The sequence below is a fragment of the Choloepus didactylus genome, chromosome 7 (assembly GCF_015220235.1).
Source record: "Choloepus didactylus isolate mChoDid1 chromosome 7, mChoDid1.pri, whole genome shotgun sequence".
NCBI lineage: Eukaryota > Metazoa > Chordata > Mammalia > Pilosa > Megalonychidae > Choloepus > Choloepus didactylus.
This window is the reverse complement of record NC_051313.1, coordinates 108,044,549-108,066,555: the sequence shown is the minus strand read 5'-3', so window position 1 is coordinate 108,066,555 and position 22,007 is coordinate 108,044,549. Positions and strand designations below refer to the sequence as shown.

The following is a 22,007-nucleotide window of genomic DNA, read 5'->3' as shown; positions in this document are numbered from 1 at the left end:
ACGATTGCAGTTTTATATTTGTATAAGGTGTGTTTACCCTACCAGGCAGGGACATATTTACTTACTTACTTACTTATTAATTAATTAATTAAAAAAAAATTTTTTTTAATGACTTGTATCTCCAGCGCTTAGCCCAGAGCCTGGGCACATAGAGTGCCATATATACTTGTGGAATGAATGAGTAGAACTGTTTTGTAGGGTTGTTGTGAAGATTAGCTGTGATACTCCATAAGTGTTCAATAAATACTACTTAATTAATAGAGCAATTACTGAGATAGTCTTTGTGCGAGGTACTTGCCTCAGAAGGAAGCATCTGATACCAAAAAGAAAATAACACAACTGTCCTGTTTTCCTTCTTTTGGATTTGCGGGACATATGGGATGTTTGCCTGGAGCTACTTAAGAAAGGAAAAGCAGTCACTGCTCAATTCTTCCATTTGGTGGTTGGAATATTCTTTTCCACAGTCCATAATAAACCTGAAGGGGGATTTTCTGGTTGTACTACTCTGATTCATAGATGGGAAAATCAGGCTCGTTAAATGGCATAGTATGTTCCCTGATGAAGGGGAGGGAAGAAGCCCATATTCCAGTTGGGATTACAATCCTGGTTGGCTGGCCACCAGGAATAGAGTATGCAGAACAGCTGCTGCATGGGCAGCTTGAGCAGCATTATAGAGCAGGAGAAATGTGTCATTGTGGTTCCTTAAAGCCTCAATATATTGCTATATAATATATTGCTGTGTAATATTCCATTGTGAATATACCACAATTTATTTATCTCTTCTTCTGTTGATAGGATTTGGATAGGTGGGACTAATTCAAATAGTGCTGTGGTGAACATTCCTCTGCATGACTTTGGATGAACTTGAGAACAAACTTCCTTGGGGTGGATATCTCATAGTGGAACTGTTGGGCTGTAGGGTGTGCATATGCTCAAATTCAGCAAAGGCAGATCTCAACAAGGAGAAACTTGACAGAAAGGCCAATCTAGGTGGGTGAGATGGACCTGTGGATTAAGAGTGGAGCAGAGAGTCTTGGTGGTGTGTGGGTCTAGAGTCATGGCCAGGATCAGGAAAGCCTTGGCTCTGACTTTAGCTTCCACTTTCTCTCTGTAAAGATGACCTTAAGCCCTTCCTGCATATACCACATTCCCTGTTTCTCTATGCCATCCCCTCCTCCTGCCTCCCAAATTCTGGGGATCAAGTAGAGACCACAGCGGAAACAGCCTCACCTAGGGGTTGTTTTGAACACAGTGAACTACAATATTTGAGTGCCAACCCTCTCCTCATTATCTTATCCTAACTTATCATAAACTTTTATTTTAAAAAGCAGCTTGAATTTTCTACAATGACGAGTAATGTGATCATTGTAGAAAAATAAAATAATAGATAAAGTAAAAAGAAAATAAATATCCATAATCTAGAGATAACCATTATTTACATTTAGCAAAATGAAATAATACTATCCATATCTTTGTTTTGTAATATCTTATTCTTCTGAATCCATTTGTTATTAGTCCCTAAATTAAAAAGCAATTCTTTGAGACTGGATTTTTCTCAGAATGAAGATTAGCCTTTTTTTTCTTAACAACAACAACAATTTTTTATTGAACTATAACCTATAAAGGAAGAGTACACAAATCATCAGTGTACAACTTGAGGAATTTTCACAAAGGGAACACACCCACGAGACCACTACTCACATCAACAACTAGAACATCACCAGCACTCCAGAACACACCCTTGTGCCCCCTTCCAGTCACTGCCCCCAAGGGCAATCATTATCTTGACTTTCAGCACCATAAACTACATTGGCTTGCATTTGAACTTTATATAAATAGAATCTTAGAGTATGTACTCTATGTCTGGCTTCTTCTGCTCAATATCATGTTTATGAAATTCCTCCATGTTGCTACAATAAGCAGTAGTTCATTCATTCTCATTGCTATATAATATTCCATTGTGAATATTCCATAATTTATTTATCCCTTCTTCTGTTGATAGCATTTGGATATTTCCAGGTGGAACTAATTCAAGGAGTGCTGTGGTGAACATTCCTCTGCATGACGTTGGATGAACCTGAGAACAGACTTCCTCCAGGTGGATATCCAGGAGTGGAACTGTTGGGTTGTAGGGTATGATATACTCAACTTTAGTAAATACTGCTAAACAGTTATCCAAAGTGTTTGTACCAGTTTACTCTGGTACCAGCTGTGTGTGAGAGTTCCATTTGCTCCATATCCTTATCAATATTTGATATTTTTGTGCTTTTCATCTTGGCCATTCTGGTGGGTATGCAGTAGGATTTCACTGTATGTTTAATTTGCAATTCTTTGATGCCTAATGAAGATGAGTAACTTTTCAAATGTTTAGATCTCTTCCTTTGTAAAATGTCTAAGTCTTTGGCCCATTTTTACATTGGGTTGCCTGTATTTTTCTTATCAATTTGTAGAAGTTCTTTATATAATCTGGATATTTGTCTTTTGCCATATATATGTACTGCAAATGTCATCTCCGTCTCTGTGGGTTACCTTTCCACTCCCCTATAGTATTTTTGTTTTTTCCCACCACTATACAGAGGACAAAACAACACCCTTTTCATTTTTAAAACTCTGGTGAAATAGGTTTCCATATGACATCCCATTAAGAAAAAATTAATGGAAACCAATCTGCCTGTGGGTTAATTACACTATTTAGATTTCATTGTAGTGTTTGAAGATCCCTAGATATCTCATAGAGGTAGCAAAGTTTTGTTGCAATTTTTCCAGCACATATTCCACAATAAAATAAAGGGGGGTAGATTGGTGTATAAAAATTCTTAACAAATGGAGAAAGGCAATTTTCCTGATAGAAGATTTGTTTTGAAATAGTTTTCTTTAACAACTGGACATATAGAAGTGGGATGTAGTTGTAAAGGAAGCATAAAGATGTTTAGGTTAACATTTTTCTTTTAAATTATTTAAGTACCATTAAGTTAGAAAGTTTACATTATTAAAAATGTCTTATGCAAATGATTTGATTGCTGCAATGCAAATTGCATTTTAAAAATTACCATATATATGGAAGAAAAATGTCTGGTTTGCTACCCTATTTGCAAATTCTGACTGATTTCACATCAGCCACACAATAAGAACTTTGAGAAACCTCAGTCACAGTGTTTGTTCAAAGTTATATCATAGTCTTGCAAACTGAGTAATTTTTTTGACAAACGACCTCATGAGACGACTCAGCCTCCAGACATGTATACCAAATGGCCTCAGATGATCTTCTCCATTGTTCTAGTTTGCTAATGCTGCTAGAATGCAAAACACCAGAAATGGATTGGCTTTTACAAAAGGGGGTTTATTTGGTTACACGGTTACAGTCTTACAGCCATAAAGTGTCCAAGGTAAGTCATCAACAATTGGGTACCTTGACTGGAAGATGGCCAATGGCGTCCGGAAAACCTCTGTTAGCTGGGAAGGCACATGGCCGGCGTCTGCTCCAAGTTCTGGTTTCAAAATGACTTTCTCCCAGGATGTTCCTCTCTAGACTTCAGCTCCTCAAAAATGTCACTCTTAGTTGCTCTTGGGGCATTTGTCCTCTCTTAGCTTCTCTGGAGCAAAAGTCTGCTTTCAACATCTGTCTTCAAACTGTCTCTCATCTGCAGCTACTCTCTCAGCCTCTGTGCATTCTTCAAAGTGTCCCTCTTGGCTGTAGCTCCTCTTCAAAATGTCACAGCTGCGCTGAGTTCCTTCTGTTCATCAGCTCATTTATATGGCTCCAGTGATTAATTTAGATCCACCCTGAATGGGTGGGGCAACACCTCCATGGAAATTATCCAGTCAAAGTCATCACCCACAGTTGGGTGGGGCACATCTCCTTGGAAACACTCAAAGAATTACAATCTAATTACATCAAAGAATATGGCTTTTTCTGGGGGACATAATACATTCAAACCAGCGCATCCATGAATGCATGTGAAATTTGGATCTATAAAGAAAATTCTGGAATAACCAAAATTGACCAGAAGAAGCACATGATTTGGGACAATTCATGTAAAACTTTTAAAAAATCTCTCTCAATATGCCTAGTAAGAGAGGCATCGGTCATAGTCCTGGTCTCTGGAAGGGGCACAGCAGGGATGGAACCTCCTGGCAGACCCAGAAGGGGAGACCGCCCGTAGGTGCTGCCCAGGCCCTGGCCAGTAGGAGGAGGGCGCGGGTTCATGGGCGGCGCTGGCTTCTCCCTACAGAGCTCCACCTTCTCCCATGGCTCTTGCAGAGGGACTGGAAGAAGGGTTGCAGAGCGACCCTCTTTGGAAATATAACTCTCTCAAAATGAAAGCACGGAAATAATGCTTCAGAGGAAGTTTCTGTCAGCGCACATGCCACTGTTTGGGCTGCTTGATGAAATAATAGGAAAGTGTGAGGCCTGTGGGGGTGTTCTCCCAACTTCCTATTACGGTTCAGGCCAGAGCCAGAGCACATCAAGAATCCCGTCTCACCATGAGGTGCCTTCTGGACTGACCCCCATGTACAGCCCATCTTGACCTCAATACTTAGATTCGCTTTTCTCGGGGTTCTCGGTTCTCTCCGGGGCCAGATGTCACTGAGGCGCCCACCTTTTCACCGCCTGTGTTTCTTCCAGTGGAGGGCACAGTGTAGTATGTTTTTTGATGACTAGTACAGTGCAATCCACCAGTTTTTTCCTATATGGTTGGCACTTTTTGTTTCATATTTAAAATTTTATTTCCTTTCAAGGTCATGAAGATGCTCTAATATGTTTTCTACCAAAAGCTTTATTTTTCTACCTTTCATGTGTAAATCTGCAATTTATCTGGAATTGTTTTATGGTCTGAAATAGAGATTAAGGTTCTTTTTATCCCATAGGGGTATCTAATTGAACCAGAACCATTTATTTAAAATATTATATTTTCCCCAGTGCATTTTATCTGGTATAGGTCTATTTCTGGAATCTCTATTTGGTTTCATTGGTCTTTCTGTCCTTTAGCACCATTGTTAATGGCTGTGTACTATTTCATCATCTGGAAGTGCCTCAACTTCCTCAACCAATCCCCAATTGCTAGACATTTAGGTTACTTCCAATTCAAACACATTTTCTAAGGCTGTCTTTTGGTTCCAAAAATAGCATCCTCTATTTCATCAGTGGGTCTCACATGCCCCCCTCCCCAATTGGGTATGCTGTGGAATTTTTTTTTTTTTTAAGTATGACTGTGCTGTAGAATAAAAGGGATTGAGAGCCCTTGTTTGGGAGCTGCAAAATGGTAGCTGCCACCCAAAGGAAGTGCCTTTTCAAGAACCAGAGTTTCTAGGGCTATTGGCAGAGTCATTCTCATGTGGAAGAAGAATTGTTTCCAGCATCAGTAGCAATCCCAGAACTTGAAGAGCACCAATGACCCTGTCTGCACATATGTGCGAGGAGGGAGGGAAATGAGCCACTCCTTATCCTGGCAAAATCTTTCATCCATCTCCTCTTCTGAAGAGCCCAACCCCCTTGCTTCCGCCCCATTTCCCAAGGAGAACTTCATTATTCCCTCCACCTCTTGTCATGGAGACTCTCTCTTAATTCTGGAGACAACTGAAGTCCCAAGTAAACCTTCCCAATGAAGATGCCCAGGCTACATTTATAAGAGATGAACCAGAAATGTTTATTTTGCCAAGGAAGGAAACTTTAAATTCGTGGCAGAAATGATCTTTGCTAGCAACTTGCTTCCTGCAAACAGCACAGGAGCCTCAGGCCAGAGTCAAGTCAAGTGCCAGCAAACCATATGTGGGTCAGCCCATCATGGTTTCAGGGCTGGGGAAGTTCTGGTCCCAGCTGTGGACAGATGTGCTCTTCCAGCCTTCCTTCCACCTCGCCCAGGAAGAGGGGATCAGAGCCAAGAGCCACACAGATGTCAGTGGTGAATGAGCAGAGGCAATGAAATGGTGCGGCAAGGTGGGGGGAGCTGATCTGGTTGAGACCACGGTAGGAGGGGACCCACAAGAGAAACCAGGGGAAAGCCAACTCAGATGACAGTGTTGTTTGCTTTCTCCTAATTAATGCGGTTTCCTTACAACCCCCCTGCTGATTCCCAGCTGGTTGACTTGACCATAACAGCATGTGGCCTACCCTGCCCAGGCCCAGAGCTGAGTTCTGTGAGTCTCCCAAGAAGGGTCTGGTTTCATTTGCAGCCACCGCCCCTCCTCCCCCTCCCTTGCTTTGTGCAGATGAGGCAAGGGGACAGCACCTGGAACTCTGGACCTCTGGAGAGAGCCCACAGCCAGGGCCTGTCTGCTTTGAGCTCGCCTGGCTGTCCACCTCAGTTTCCCACGACCTTTTTAAAGGGGAGTTTTCCTTCCTGTTTGGTCTGCTGCCTCCCTAATGGGTATCTGTGGTGAGGAGGGGGAGAACTTGGACAAAGAACCCTTGCGTGGTGGTGGCCTTTCTACAGGTGTGCCCTGCTTGATGCAGCAGGCCTGGAAACAGTCAGGATGTGTCTCTAGTAATTCAACATTTTGCATTGATTTTTCAGTATTTCTCCTTTCCCTCTCCAGGAGTCTTGCTCTGTCCAAGTTATTCATGTTATTCACTAATTCATTTATTGCTTCATTTAACCAACAGGTATCAATCGAGTGGCTACAATGTGCCTTTTGTAAACAAATGATTACATGCACAGGAGAACACTCTCCAGAGTATGAAAGCTTTTGTCCCACCAAGAAACATTTTGTAAACTGGATGATTGCCTTGTGATTCATTCACTTTCCTCTCCTTTTGTTTTTTGTTTTGTTTTGTTTTGCTTTTCATCTTTTAAAATTGTGAAATAAATACACATTCAGAGAAAGAACATAAAACAATATACCATATAACAGATTAAGTATAAAGCAAAACTGATTCTTTTCTATACTGGATCTTTTGGGCACACTGCTGCCCTAATATGGATAAGGAGGGGAAATGCAAAAGAGTAGTGATATTGGCAAAAGGCAGCTTTAGGGGGCTTCTGAATTCCAACCCCTTCCAGCAAAGTGAGGCCAGAGAAAGGAGGTCCCAAAGAAGACTGCCAAAGCAGAGAAAGTCTGCCTATGTCTTTTGTGTGCACACTGTAGGCATGCATGGGCAGGATATTCTCCAAGCGAGTGTGCCCCAGATCAGACCCCCAGTGCTTGGTCAGCAGTACCCCATCCCAGCTTCAGCAGGTAGCTGGGAACCGGTCAGGCCTGCTCGATGCAGTTTCCTCCTGATCTAAGCAAGTCTTGGCTGTGACCGGGCATTTCTGCAGAGGGCTTGATGTCCATACCAGGCTGAGAAACTCGTCAGATTCCCTTCTCCTGGTGCCCAGATTCAGTTCTTGGGTAAAGAAAAGGTTTTATCCTTTTAAGACACTTTGGAACTATTGGCACATTTTCACTAACAGGTGAAAAATGGCACCCTAAGCAGAAGCTGTGCCCCAAATACACATGAGGAAACACACAAAAGCAATGGGGAAGAATTGCAGACTGAAAACCAGGCTCTGCACTTACCAACTAAAGATCTGAAACCACACACTTACCCTCTCTGGGCCTCAGTTTCTGCGTCTGTAAAGAGTACTGTCTGGTTCTAGAATTCATCCTATCAACAGTCCCATCCTTGAAATCCAGAGTGATAGGAGTTCAGTCTTATTCTCCTCCTCCCTGCTCTGCTCTTCTTCAGAGATCGTCACTTTTGCTCTTTGGCTTTCACCTGGAAAGCTAATATGTCTGAAATCCACAGCAATACTCTTTTGAGCTCCAGCCTTCAGTTTCTAACCGCCTACAGAAATTTCTATTGGTTTTTCTGAAGGAGCTTAAATGCACTGTAGCTAAGTAAGGCCAAACCCAACCCAGGGATTCACCATCGACCCCTCCTCTGCAACCAATACTCAGAGGACAGTATTGTCGTTCATCACCTATTAGGAACAGTATCAATTTCCACCACCTTCATAATATCTTGGTTTGCTCGTTGCCTTCAGTTTCCCCACCTCCAATATACTCTACTCTACTTTTTTCTAAAACACCCCGGGTCACTTTCCTGCTCAATGGCTTCTCATAGCCCACAACAGACCTTTTAGAAGTGTCGTTCTGGTACAAACCTGGGCCTCTTCCCACACCTAATAAATCAGAATCTCTTACAACAGGGCTCTGAATCTGTATTTTTAAAGAACTCCTGGAATGCTAAAGTCTTTGAACCACTGACCAAAGGGCATAAAGTGCCAATTCCTGAGCTTGACCCGTGAGGCCTCCCATAATGGCACAGCTCCCTTTCTCACTTTTTCTTCCCTCTGCTCTCAGACTCTCAAAACCCACTCCATGCTCATTTCCTTCCCTCCTTGACTTCCAATGTATCCCTCTTAAGAGATGTTTTCCCTCACCTCCCGTTCAAAGCCCTCCCTTCCTTGAAGGACTGGCTCACATCTCAGTTCCTTTGCCAGGACTTTCTGGACTTGGTCTCTCTGTCTGTTCTCTCTTTCCTTCCTGCCACCTCAGCACTAGACTGTTCTAACCTCTAGCCATGTGATTACTTGCCTTTTGCATTAGCCAGGACTCTTTGGGTTGTTTGACAGTCACCCAGCTCAGAGAAGGGCATTTACTGCCTCTCGTAACCAACCCAGTTTGAACAGGGTTCAGTGGGGCCTCAGGGCAACTGGAGCCAGAGACTCAAACACCATCGGACTCTTCCTCCCTTTCTTCTGTCTCTGCTTCTCTCTGCATTTTGATTTTTTTCGTTCATTGTTCTTTTTCCATGAGGCTGCCAGAAGTTCCTGGCCTCATATCTTTCCAACTTAATTACCTAAAGATTGGAACTTCTCTCTGGGGAAGATCTCTGATTGGCCAGCTTGGGTCAGGAATTGAGATACTAAGTTGGTAGGCCCCAATGGAACTATACAAAGAAGTGCTGGAAAGGCAAAAGAAGGGGACTTTTACTAAGGAAGGGGAGTACTGTTTCAAGAAAAACTAATAAATGTTCACCACTGTGTTAGTTAGGAGTAGTGTCTACTATCCATGGTAGAAAAATAGCAGTGGCTTAAATAAAATGGTAAAAGACTCAGGAAGAAGTCAGGTACCCAGACTCCTGCCTTGTTGCTCTGCTACCTCATAGTCCTATATGATTGCTTGAGCTCCAGTCATCATGCCCACATTCCAGAGAGCAGAAAGAAGAACGAAATGAAGAATTGCCTAATTCTCCATCCTTTAAAGAAAACTCCTGGAAGTTGTACACACTTCAGCTTATATTCCATCTGCCATAACTTAGTTGCATAGCCATATCTTGCTATAAGAACTTCTGAGAAATGAAATCTTTATTCTGGGCAGCCACAGGCACAGCTGAAAATCAGAGGTGCTATTACAAACTAAGGAAGAAGGGGAGAATGGATATGGGGGGACAATTAGCAGCCTGTGCTGTGACCATATTCTCTAAGGTGCTTTGAGGGAGCATTTCCAGCTGATGCGGGGCACACTACTTTGCAAAGTGACCTGATCCATTTTGGACAACCCAAATCAGCTCTTCTGCTGATCCTTGCTCTGCCTGCTGACCCTTTTCCACACAATGACATTTAAATTATTTGAAGGCAATACTGGTACCCAAGTCTGATCTGACCCGACTTCTTCAGTTCTACTCTCCAAAGTCCCAGACCTCTGCACCCAGGAGGGCAGCAATGGCTTGCCAGCATATTCCTTAAAATATGACTCCCGAAGTAGGCCCAGTGCCCCAGTGTACTGTAATCAGTGCAAAATAGAGTCTGGCCACTGGCACCCTGCATCTGAACACCCTACTTCCATTTATGCACCCAAGATGAGAGTGCGCCCTCTCAGTCATATCTCTGATGGGACTTGTCATCTGACCCTCAAGCTCATCCTCATGTGGGTGTCACAGGGCCACCGCTCTCACTTTCTGCAATCCAAGCCTATGACAGTCAGTCTGATCCCTAAAGCAGGCCCTCACCTACAGCTGTGCCAACTGCCAGTTTACTCCTGTGGAGGCTTCATTTAGCATCTTTTTCTTTTTTTTTTTTTTAACAGTTTTATTTGCACACCATACAATCTATCCTGAATGTACAATCAGTGGATCCTGGTATAAATACATGGTTAATGTATTCACCAGCACAATCAAGTAAGAACATTCCCACTTCTTCCAGAAAAATAAAAAAATGAATCCCATACCTCTCCTTTATATCCCTCTATTATTGATATTTAGCTTTGGTATAGTGCCTTTGCTGCAATTAATGAAAGAATATTACAATGTTACTGTTAACTATAGACCTTGTTTGCATTAATTGTATTGTTTTACCATAGACCACCCCACTATTAACAGCTTGTATTCATTTAGTGTATTGACTATCCACTGGTGGGTTTGCTTTTTCTCCCAGCTTTGTGTCAGCAGCCATGTTCTGTTCACATTTATGGTCCCCATGGAGCACCAGTTTATTTTTTGCTTGCCTTCAGTTAAGTTTATTTTCCCAACTAACGTGCTAGGTCTTTCAAAGCAATGGAAAGCCTCCTGGACTTGGAGTATGTCACTGGGATTAATGTCTATTGAAGGGAAAGGAAGGAAGTAGAATTGGGGGGAGGGAGAAGTCAAACTGCGATGGAGTCTAAGTGGAATATCTCAGCCTCCTGACGGGGAGTTCTGACGCTGGAATGACCCTTCAGAGTTGTCCCAGGTTGGGACAAGAGGGACAGTCAGCACTGCATTTGGGCAGACCACCCCATCTCCCCATCTTCATCCAGGCCATCTCCACAGGGAGTGACAGCTCAGGGCTTTCTGCCTGCAGCACTCCCAGCTGCTGGAAAAAGAAGCCCTTCACTCCTGAAACAGGTCTCGCCAGTGCATCACAGCAGAAGACCTGGGGGACTCTGGAGCTGCCACTGACCAACTGGGCCAGCCCAGTCCAATCCAGTCCATTCCCCTCACTAAGGCTCAGTTTCTTCTCTTGTAAGAAGTGATGTCTGGGGCATTACCGGGTGGGATGGGCTGAGGGGGGCCATGACTTGGCTGTCTGATATGGTTGGAGTTCTGCTGAAAGGCCTGATATGGTTCTGAGGAGGTTCTCAGGTCCTCTCATAAATCCCTAGCCCTACCTGGGGGCTTTTGTGAGTGTCACCAGAGGCCAGGAGATCCCTCGGGCTGGGATGGGCATCTAAGTGAGAGGGAGGCCCCCTTAGGGACTACCTGGCACGGGCCCTTGGGGAACTCCACCATTTTTGAATTGTTTTTCCTTGAATCCTGCAAAGACCTGGTGGGAGACAAAAGCACTAGATTGGTGGTGGGAGAGGAAGGAAGGAGCTAGCTGGAGAAGGCCTGGGGAGTAGTTGCTGATAATACGGTCAGGACACCTGGGTTACAGTGCGCGGTCTGCCTCTATGGCCCAGCTGTGTTCTGGGGCACATCCGTGGGCTGGTCTGGACTCCAGTGACCCCATGTGTAGAATGAAAGGCAGGCCGGACAAGGGAGTCTCTGAGGTCACCTCCAACTTTAGGAATCTGTCACCCCAGAGATAAGATACTCCATCGCTGGGGGTGGGATGGGCACAGAGGGGGGCCACTGGGAGCCAGCGGAGCTGAGCTTCCTCCTCTTTCCCCTTGCTCTAACCCTGCTGTTCTGACAGAAGCCACATTAAGTGCCCCTGGAAGCCTGTCCTTAGGTGGGGATGGTAGGAGTGGGTGTGTGTGTAGGTGATTGGAATGAGAACACTGCAGGGGTCAGGACAGGGACCGTCCCAAACCTCCCTTAATATTACCCTCCCTGGCTTGTGGCAACCTCTGGCTGAGCGTTGGATCTGAGTCCCAGCGTGGGGATGGTCCCATGTGAGTGTGTGTGTGTATGTGTGCACGTGCACGTGTGTATGAGAGAGAGTGCTCCTTCTGTTATAACTTGCTGTTTGGAAAAATTCCACCTTATCCCTTTGCTCAGTTTCCTTTTGACCCCAGAGAAGATTGTCAGATGCTTTTATTACCAGGAGCTGCCAGGTCGTGGAATATGACAACCTGGGGGAGAAAGTAGAGCCTCTGCTGGAAGGTGGCTGGCCAGAGCAGAAGGAGAAGGAGAATGCTTTCTTCCTTCCCCTACCCCCCCACCCCTTTTTTGTTCGTTTTTTTTTGTTTTAGCCCATCTGGTCTTTAAAATAGGGCCAACCTTCCTGATACTCTTCTCGCTGAGAAGTTGCCTGCAGGCTTGGGTGGAAGCAGGGGGATGGATGGGATGGATGGATGGATGGCCCTTATGGGGGCATCTGGCTCACTGCTTCCAGGTGCCTGGATCTCGGTGGGAGTCCATTCCACAAGCCCTGCTGCTGCCTCTGACCCTGCAGGCCTGTGCATCGCACCTGCCTCGGGCCTCCAAGTCGCCAAGATCTGAGGGTCTCTGACCAGAGGAAACACCCTCATTCTCACACCAGCCCTGGGAGACGGAAAGGCAGGCAGAGGGGTTTCCTCTTTCTTGGAATGATCACCCTACCACCTCCAGAGAGGACCAGTGACTTACCCAAAGTGACATAGCTAGTTAGTGACAGAGTTCTAGTCAATCAAGTGGCCTGCCTTCTAGAAATAGAGGGATTTTATTTGCTGTCTTTGGTTGGTGGGAGGTCAGAGGGGCTGGGAAATTCTATGTTGGGGGTCAGGTGGTTGACAGTAGAGAAGCTCCTGGGGCAAAATTTTCCTTGTTGTTCCACCTGTGTGTCCCACCCATGGCCACCCCTGCCTGAGACAAGGGAGCCTCCTTACCCCGGATCTGCCCACTGACGGGCAGGAGTGAGGATGGTGGTGGTGGCATGGGAGGCAGGGGACACAGCACAGGCAGGCGGGCCATGGAGGCCGGGACAAGGGAAGGCAGAAAGGGAGGGAAAGAGCTCAGGGGCAGAGGGAGCTGGAGAAAGGGCAAACAAAGGATGTCCTGGAAAACAACTTGTTTCCCCTTTTCAGGCTCCCTGTTTGTCTGCTGTCCCTACTGGAGACCGTAAATTAGAATAACCGGTCATAATTTGATTACATTCTTTTCCAGCCTGGCAGTGTAAACAAAGATCCCCGTGGAAGGAACCGAGCAGCCCGGGCTCTGACACGCTCCCCCTCCTGTAATTGTCCCTCTCTTCCTGGGTGCCCTTGAAACACAGGCTTGGATGACTTCAATCCTCATTTTATACTAACATTTATACTCTCCTATGTCTCCTGCCCTTCCTTCTCTCTGCCCTCCCCGGTACTGTCCTCACCCTGAAGCCTGCAAACCATATAAATATTTAATCCCAGCTGTTATTTCCTGTTTATTTTCAGTATAAATCCTGAGTTCATTCATTGTGCATCTGTCCCCCTTTATCTGTCTCAGAAGGGGATGCCTGAAGGCAGGGCCGTGTGTTTGCCCTTTTCTAGGAACACAGCCTAGCTCAGAGCTGTGGCCAGCTGTATCACTGATTCTGGCTCTTATTTATTTATTTATTTATTTATTTATTTATGTATTATTTTAATAATAAAAGGCTACCTTTTTATTGATTGCTTAATACATGCTTAGGACTTACAGACTGTGTCCCTTAATTATCACAAGAACTTCCCCAGTGGCAAGTATCCTCTAGCTCATGGATAAAGATACTGAGGTTCTGAGAGGCCAACTAATTGTCCAAGGCGAGGAGAGGGCAGAGCCAGGATAAGGATCTATCTTGATGATGGATGTGAAGGTGATGTCTCATGATATAGGACCCACCCTGCACCCTCACAAAGGGCAGACTCTACCCTGACCCTCTGCCCAGTGTGAGAGAACCCATCCTTCTGCCCTGATGATTCCATTTGGTTGCGGTTCTCACTCCTGGCTGCACATTAGAATCATCAAAGGAGATTTAAAAGAAGAAGCTACCCCAGACTTGCCCTAGAACAGTTAAAGCAAACTCCCTGGGGGCTGGATCCCAGGCAACAGCCTTTTAAAAAGTTTTCCAGGTGATTCTATGTGCAACCAGGGTTGAGAACCTCTGGACTAGAAGATAAAGTAGGAAGAGGACCAGAGGACTGACTCCCCAGTCCAGCCTCTTTGCCCTCCTGCCCTGGAAGTTTTCTTCTCCAATAGTGGCATCCGGCCATGCATGCCCCAACTCCAATGACTCAGAATCCCTGGGGTGCCTCCTCTACTTCTTCCAAAGCAAAGACTCCGCTTAGTGTGTGTGTGTGTGTGTGTGTGTGCGTGTGTGTGTGTATGTGTACCACCATAGATGGGATGGCCTGGACACAGGGCCCTATGGGGCCCAATGAACCTCTTGAGACCAGACAGACCTCAGAAGAAAAACAAGTTGCTGACAATCCTCAGGCTGCAGAAGCATTTCTGCCACCAAGCCAGCAGGGGTAAGGGCCCTGAGGCAGAGGGCAGGGGCAGTGCTTGTCATCAGGAGGGTGGGGAGCCGCATCAGGAAGCCAGGGGGAGAGGGGGGCCACAGGGTGGGGTTGGGGAAGTCATCATCCATCCCCACCCCCAGCTCTTTTGCCTGTGGCTGCAGCACATCTCCTCCTGGTGTCCCGGCCCCAACACCGCCCACCCCTCCAGTCTCCCCAAACCCTTATTAAATCCAGGGTGGTGTCCAAGCCTGGAGAATTTCCAGATTGGGCTCTGCCCTAAGGCCTCCAGCTTCAGGACCTGCTTGAGTGGAGACATTTTGGGAGGAGGGAGGCTCTGTCAGTCTGTCCTGGGTCTCCTTCTCTCAGCCAACCTTGAGCCAGGAAATCCCTGGTAGATTGCCAGCTCAGTGTCCACAGCAACATGGAGGATGGGGGTGGGTGGCACGGCAGATGGAGGCCTGGCTTAGGCACCAGAAGACCTGGGCTCAGACACTGCGCTGCTGTGTGACCTTGAGCAATCACGTCTCCTCTCTGGGCCTTGACATCTCCAACTGCATTGTAAAGGGGTTGGCCCAGATCTGTGGTTCTCAGTCTACATAAGCATCAGAACGTGCATCAGAATTGAGAAGAAGCCTTAACTCCCATCAGTTCTTGAAGGCTTCTTGGAGGAGGTAAACATTTCGAGGGGTGGGGGAGGAATATTGGGGAAAGAGAGCCAAGAAAGGAAGTGCTTCCGAGAAGGGCATGGGCAGGGGATCGGTAGATCTCGCAGCAGAAATATGAACCCAGACAATGTCTTTCTTGTCCTTGGCCTATGAATTCAAGAAACCCCCAAAGATCCCTCAGTCCCTCCACCCCCCACTCCCAAACTAGTCCACACCCTTGAGGCAGACCTGGCCCTTAGCCTGCCTGCCCGGACCAGCTAGCTGAGTGCAAAATTGCAACCAGAAAGCCCTCTCTCTCTTCCTCTGACTTTAGCGGCCTGCAGCTGAGTCTCTATTGCACCCAGTGAGAGGAGCAGCCCAGCGGCTCCAGTTTCCCACCATTTCCCCTTGAACCCCTGCTCTGGTCCCCAGGCCCTAGAGAGCCCCCTGAGCTGCCTGGTCAGGAGTGGGCTCAGGGAGGAGGCAGCTGAGTTTCTTCTGTTTCCTGCATGAGGTCTACCTGGCAGCATTTCTTCCTGCTGCTTTCTGTTCTTCCTTTCCCCCATCTCCTCCTCTTCTCCAGGGCACCAAGGAACGTGGCCTCCAAGAGATTGAACACAGCCCAAAGAGATTGTGAGAGGTGGGTGCCGTGGGGCCCGAGCTCTGGATCTTCCATCCAGTGGCTCAGCTATCAGAGGGCATCCTGATCCCCAGATCCCCAGAGCCCACCAGCTTCTCAGCAGAGCAGCTGCACTTTCTCCAGACTCATGAGTCAATAATGCCCCAGGACACTGAGCATCCTCTGCAAGCAGGAGGGCTGACCCTCACCTTCTGGCCTTCGTCCCAACTCAGGGAAGTAGCACAGCTCAGTTGTTTACAACATGGACTGTTCTTAAATTCACTATCTATCCACCATTGTCTCTTAAGCATCTAGACAGTGCCTGGCACATGGTAAGTGCCCAAAAAGTGTTTATTAAATGAATGAAAGGAGCTGGACTTCCTGGATTTGATCCCCATGGTAGACACTGTGGGACCTTGTGCTCTCTCCTAAGTCTCTGTGCTTTCCTTGCTTTGTTTTGTAAAATGGGGATAGCAACAGAACCTATTTCACAGGATCAATATGTACAGAGCCTTAGGATAGTGCCTTACATATACTAAGCCCTCAATTTGTATTTGTTGTGATCTTAAATCTCCAAACTTATTTTCCAGTCCTGCCTTCTCCATGGAAATCTTCCTCTCTCCTTTTTGGGCCCTGGCTGCTGGGTTATAACCTGCAGAAGTGGGGTGCCCCACCCCCACCCAGGGCTCCAGGGACAAGCCAGACCAGGCTCTACACAACTTCGGAACCTAGGACAGCATCCAGAACTGGCCACATGTGGGGCCTTCTTCCTTTCCCTCCCCTTGATATGCCTGTGGGTGAAAAGTGGTTTAAACACACATAGAGGGCAGCTGTGAAGAGGAGACTGTGACACAAGGCAACTTGCATGGGTGAGGGGCAGAGGGGGCCTGCAGACTGTGAGATCCACCAAGGCCCTGCCCCAGAACAGGGACCCTGTTTACCCTGCAGGGTGATCCTGCCCTGGGAGATCTTCGGGGTTGCCTACTTCTGATCCCTATTTTCCCTTCCAGAGTGACCTTTCCAAGCCACAAAGACTGTGGTATTCTCTTGCCTACAACTCCTTGATGGGTCTCTGTTTTACATAGGCTAAGCCCAGGCCTCTGCAGAGGCTCCCTGCCCTGTGTTCCTCTCCCTCTCCAGTTTTGTCTGTGGCTGTTTCTCCTGGGCTCCACTCAAGGTCACTCCAGACAACCGACCCTCCCCAGCCGGCCCACGGTCTCCCAACCAAGGCTGAGCTTGGGTGCTGACTGGAAGCTCACCCTGCCCCTGCTCCTGCCGCCCTCTTTTACTTTTCTCTCAAGGTTTGTCTCCTTTAAGAAGTCTTCTCTGACTCCTGCACCCACGGGGCCCACGTATTCCCTTTCCAGCCGCATAGCAGAGCACCTTTCTTGTGCTTACTTCTTTAAGTGCCATTTTCCTCCACTGGATGGCTAACTTGTAAGTGGGCCCTGCATCCCTGGTGCCTAACGCAAAGCTTAGCAGAACTCAGTGAAGCTTGTGGAATGAAGAATGAATGAATGAGTGGATTTCCTGAGCTGTGTACTCACTGGGACACAGCAAACCTGGGGGTTGTTGCACCTGGAGTGGAGTTCGGTCACTTCTGCCTGGGCAAAGGCTTCCTGTGTATACCCACTTGGGAGCACAGGCAGTGGGGAAGGGGGTGGGCCGCTCTGGCCGCGGGAGGGAGGTTTGGGAACTGGCAGGCCCAGCGGCCTTCTGTTCCCTGCCTGCCTCCTGGTTGGCCTCACTGGGGTCTTTGGCTCTGGGCAGGGATTTGAGGTCAGATCAATATTTGTCTTTCTGCAGGAGCTATTGCCCCCAAGCTTTAACCTCTGGCCTTGGTGGCTGCTTCAAGCTGTATCCATGGAAGGATCCCAGACATTGACTTCTGTCCCCGGGATCTCAGCTCAAAACAGAGTAAGGAGGTGGTGGAGACCTTAGAAGGTGACCTTGCCCAGCCCCCTGCTTCCCAACAGGCCTGGGCTGAGGGTGTCTCTAGCTTTTCCTTGAAAACTCTCTGGAAAGGGAAGGAGACTCTATAAGCATTTTTTTTTTTTTTCTTCACTTTTCAGCCCCACACTGGGCTGTGTTTCTCCCTCTCCCTTATGTGGTTCAGCTTGCCTCTTTCTGGATAGCACATGCCACGTACAGTGGACCTGTGAGACAGCTTCGATGGTTGGGAGCATATACTCTGAATTCAGACTGGGTTCAAATCCCAGCTCTGCCACTTATTAGCTATGTGATGTTGGACAAGTTCCTTAATCTCTGTGCCTCAGTTTCTTCATCTGTAAAATGGCAATAATAAGAGAACCCACTTGGTAGGGCTGTGATGAAGATTAAATGAGTTAATGCATGGAAAGCATTAAAAGAGTGCCTGGCATGTAGTAAAATGCTAAAGAAATGTGAACTATTATTATTACACAGCAGGTGCATTCCTGCCCCAGATATGGCCCGAGTTTGACCCACTGTCCATCTCTCCACATCCACATACTGAGGCAATTCAATTTGACAAACATTTACTCTGGGTCTTCTGTGAGAACCATCCCGTCCCAGGCATTGAAGGAGTGAAAGATGTGAATAAGTTGGCGAGTGTCTTAGTTTCTTAGACCTGCCATAATAAAGTACCACAAACTAGGGGGCTTAAAGCAACAGAAATTTATTGCCTCACAGTTCTGGAGCCTAGAAATTCAAGATCAAGGGGTTGGAAGGGCCGTGCTCCTCTTAGACCTGTAGGGAGACTCCTTCTTTGCCTCTTCCTAGCTTCGGTGGCTTGCTGGCCATCCTTGGTGTTGCTTGGCTGTAGCTACAGCACTTCATTTTCTGCTTCCACGTCACATGGCATTCTTTCCTTGGGTCTTCTTATAAGAAGACCGGTCATATTGGATGAGGACTCACCCTAATCCAGTTTGGCTTTATTGTAACTAATAACATCTTCAAAAACCCTGTTTCCAAATAGGGTCACATTCATGGGACCTGAGGTTAGGACTTGAACAGAATTTTCTGGGGAAAACAATTCAACCCATAGCTGAGATTGGACATGGTGTGTACAGAAGCCCCTCTGATGCTGGAGACAAACCGATGAATGAGACAGGTTCCTGCCTTCAAGCACTCACTGTCAAGACAGCAGCCAGTGTGAAAGCATGAAAACTAACAGTTTGCTAAAGCTGCTGAAATGCAATATACCAGAAATGGGCTGGCCTTTAATGATGGAGATTTATCAACTTACAAACCTAGCAGTTCTGAGGACATAAAAAATGTTCAAATCAAGGCATCAGCAGGTGATGCTTTCCTCCCCAAGACCAACTACCAGTGAACTGAGGCTCCTCTGTCACATGGCAAGGCACGTGGCTGGTGTCTGCTGGTCCTTCTCTCTTCTCTCCCAGGTTTCCTTGATTCTAGCTCCTGCATTCAGTGGTTTCCTCTCTGTTTCTGTAGTCTCTCTCTGTTTTTTGTATGTCCTTCTCTCTCAGCTTCTTAGGCTTTTCTCTCTGAGCTTCTCTCTGTGTTCTCTGAATTCCACCTCTTATGAAGTACTCCAGTAAGAGGATTAAGACCCACCTGGGGCACACTTCACCTGAAATAACCTAATCAAAAGGTCCCACCCACAATAGGCCTACACCCACAGGAGTGGATTAGCTTTAAGAACATAATCTTTTCTGGGGTACATACAGCTTCAAACCATCCCAGGCCATTGAATACAAAAGCTACTGTCACTCTTTTTGCCTTTTAGGGAAGTGGTGTGGTTCATCTTGGGGAGGAGTTCTTTTGTAGGGAAAACATAGGTGTTGGCCCTTTGGGCAAGATAGCCTGGCCTGGATGGGTAAGGATGAAGTCAGGAGAGAACCAAAGCTTTGTTTCATAAAACACGAGAAAACTGGCATCCTTGACGTCAGCTGGGGGTAAGGTTGGGAAGGGCTGGAGAGAGGGCCGGTGGGTGAGGGCTAGCAAAGAAATTTCTAGGCAGAATGAAGTTTTATCTAAAAAAATATCGATTTTTATGAATAGTTAATATATTTGTATATTTAAAAATTTTTAATGTTACCAAGGCGTATTCAATGGAAAGCCTTCCTCCACCCCTGCCCCTAGCCGCTCAGGTTACTAGTTTCTCATGTGGCTTCCCAGAGATATTCTAGACATATATAGCAAATGTTTAAAAGTCCCTTCTCCCTTCCCCCTTTCCCCCTTACTTTCACAAAGAAGTCATTCACAGTGTCCTGCACCTAGCTTTGTATTTACTTAGGGTTCCTTCCATATCGATGCAGGAACAGTTTCATTATTATTGGTATTATGGTTATTATTATTTTTACAGCTGCCCAGCGATCTGTTATGTGTATATCCTGAGGTTTATTTAACCAGACTCCTATTGTTTGATCTTGATGTTGAAGTGGCTTCCTGCTCTGTGCTGTAATTTCCCCCCTTACACCTCAACCTTCAGGAAAGCCTGCCACACAGATGTGGACCTGGTGAAGCTTAGGAGCAGATGGGCACCGAGCAGCAGGCGTCAAAGGGGACAGATTTGGGAGAACCTCACCCCTACCCCCAACCCCTGCAAGATCCCAGCTCTGAGATGCTGGGAAGGGCTCTGTCCTTTCCACAGAGTTTGGGTGGGGGCTCGAGCCTCACATTTGGATGCTATCAGAAAGGGTAACTCAAGGAGGCCCAAGGTCTAGGGGTCACCCAGATTTGAGATGCTCAGATTACTCAAATAATGGCAACATATCGTGCATAATTAGAAGTGCAAATAATGATAGTGCAAGCAGAGTCTCAAGGTTACAGAAGACCGGAGCTGGAAGAGACCTCAGAGACTGCTGAGTCCTACTGCCCCATAGTCATAATGATGCAAACAGCTAATATTTATTGAGCGCTCACTCCGTGCCAGGTGGTGTTCCAAATGCTTTATGTATTTTAACTCATTTAATCCCCACGGTAACTTTGAGGTGGTTACTAGCACTCTCCCCATTTTCGATAAAGAAACTGAGATGTAAAGGGGATACAAAATGCCTAAATTCACAGAGCTGGTCTGGAACCTTCACCTGTACTGCCTCTGGCTGCATACGGGTGAGGAGACTGAACACAGAGGGGCAGTCACTCAGCAAGTTGGTGGCAGAGTTGGGGCTCGAACCCAGGGTCCCTTAGGACCTACCTCCGGCAAAGTGCCTCAGTTTGCCTGAAGAGCAAGGTGGTGTGTGGGGTCAGCCTGGGTGTGGCTCTGTGCTCTGCGGGGGTGTGGTTTGTCCTGGGTGGGGATGGTTGTGGCAGCCTGGTGGCTGCGGACACGCTGCACACCTGACATTACAGGCTGGGCTGGGGTGTGTACTGAATGTCCCCACTGTTGATTCATGAGCTGTTCCTGACTCTGTGCTCTCACCACCTGTGGTTTGTCCACTTGGTGGCTTTCCTGTGGCGCAAACTGGCTCTTTGTCCTGTCCCCAAGCCCACCAGATCTCTCTCTGTACACCTCTCATCAATATAAGCAGGGCCCATAATGTTTTTGGGTCGAGGGGCATTTACTCCAGAAAACAAAGAAACCACACACAGGTCAAAGCTGTGGGGACTCCTTAAATGCTCTTCTGGGTCACCTGTCAATGTCTAATGGAAGTGACTTGGGGGTTGGGGGTGATGGCTTCAGGATGCTCTTTCCAGCCTCTTCCAGGAAGCCCTCTTGGATGTAGCACTTTCAACTGATGGTTCCAGTTTGGCTTTGGAGTGCTGCACGTCCTTTCCCCTGCTGGTCCTGGCCTGAGCTTCTGCCTTGCTGTGGGTCTGAGCACACCTGCAGGTCTGGCTCAGCATGGGAGGCTGTTGGTGGAGACTGTGAGATGGGGCAGGGAGAGTTGCGTAAACGGGAGAGGCGCCCCACCGAGCGGCCGTCCGCCTCCCCTCCCAACCGTCCATCGTGCTCACCACACTTTTGTGTACTTGCCATAGACTCACCCCATCCACAATGTACTTACCCAGGGATGGTGAGCAACTTGAGGCCTTTCAGTGTCCCCAGCCCCAGAGCCCACAGAGCTAGCGAGTGAGCTCCTCGGCCTGGCCTTCTGATGTCTTAGAAGAACACTGTAACATCCTCCATTCTCTGGCCTGGCCCGAGTCCCTCCTCTCCTGACTCCCAGTGGATCTCGTGGTTCCATCCAGTCCATCTTTTCTTTTTTTAAAACCATTTTATTGAGATATAATTCACATACTATATAACTCACCCATTTAAAGTGTACAATTCAGTGGTTTTTTTAGTACATTCACGGAGTTGTGCAACTATCATTGCAATCAATTTTAGAACATTTTTATCACCAGCCCGACTTTTGGCAGCACCCGTCTTCCACGGCTTTCAAACACCCACAGGTCTCCATCAACTGAAAAAAAAAAACCTCAGAACTCTCCCTTGACCCTGCTCTGCACTTTCTGGCCATTGTGCAATATGTTTCCCTCCTTCTGTGACTAAA

At 46.9% G+C, this 22,007-nt stretch overlaps 1 protein-coding gene across 2 annotated transcripts in view; it reads left to right on the top strand.

Annotated features, from left to right (window-relative positions):
* Positions 1-6,778, top strand: part of RSPH9 (radial spoke head component 9) — a 39,482-nt gene extending 32,704 nt beyond the window's left edge. Inside the window, exons 5-6 of one of the 2 annotated variants that reach the window (XM_037842891.1) lie at positions 2,003-2,098; positions 6,605-6,778. In XM_037842891.1, the coding sequence (XP_037698819.1) occupies positions 2,003-2,049 (47 nt within the window). In that variant the 3' untranslated portion in view covers positions 2,050-2,098; positions 6,605-6,778. Of the gene's footprint in view, positions 1-2,002; positions 2,945-6,604 lie in introns of those variants that run through there. The other variant, XM_037842890.1, reaches the window with a different exon arrangement.
* The last annotated feature ends 15,229 nt before the right edge of the window (positions 6,779-22,007 follow it).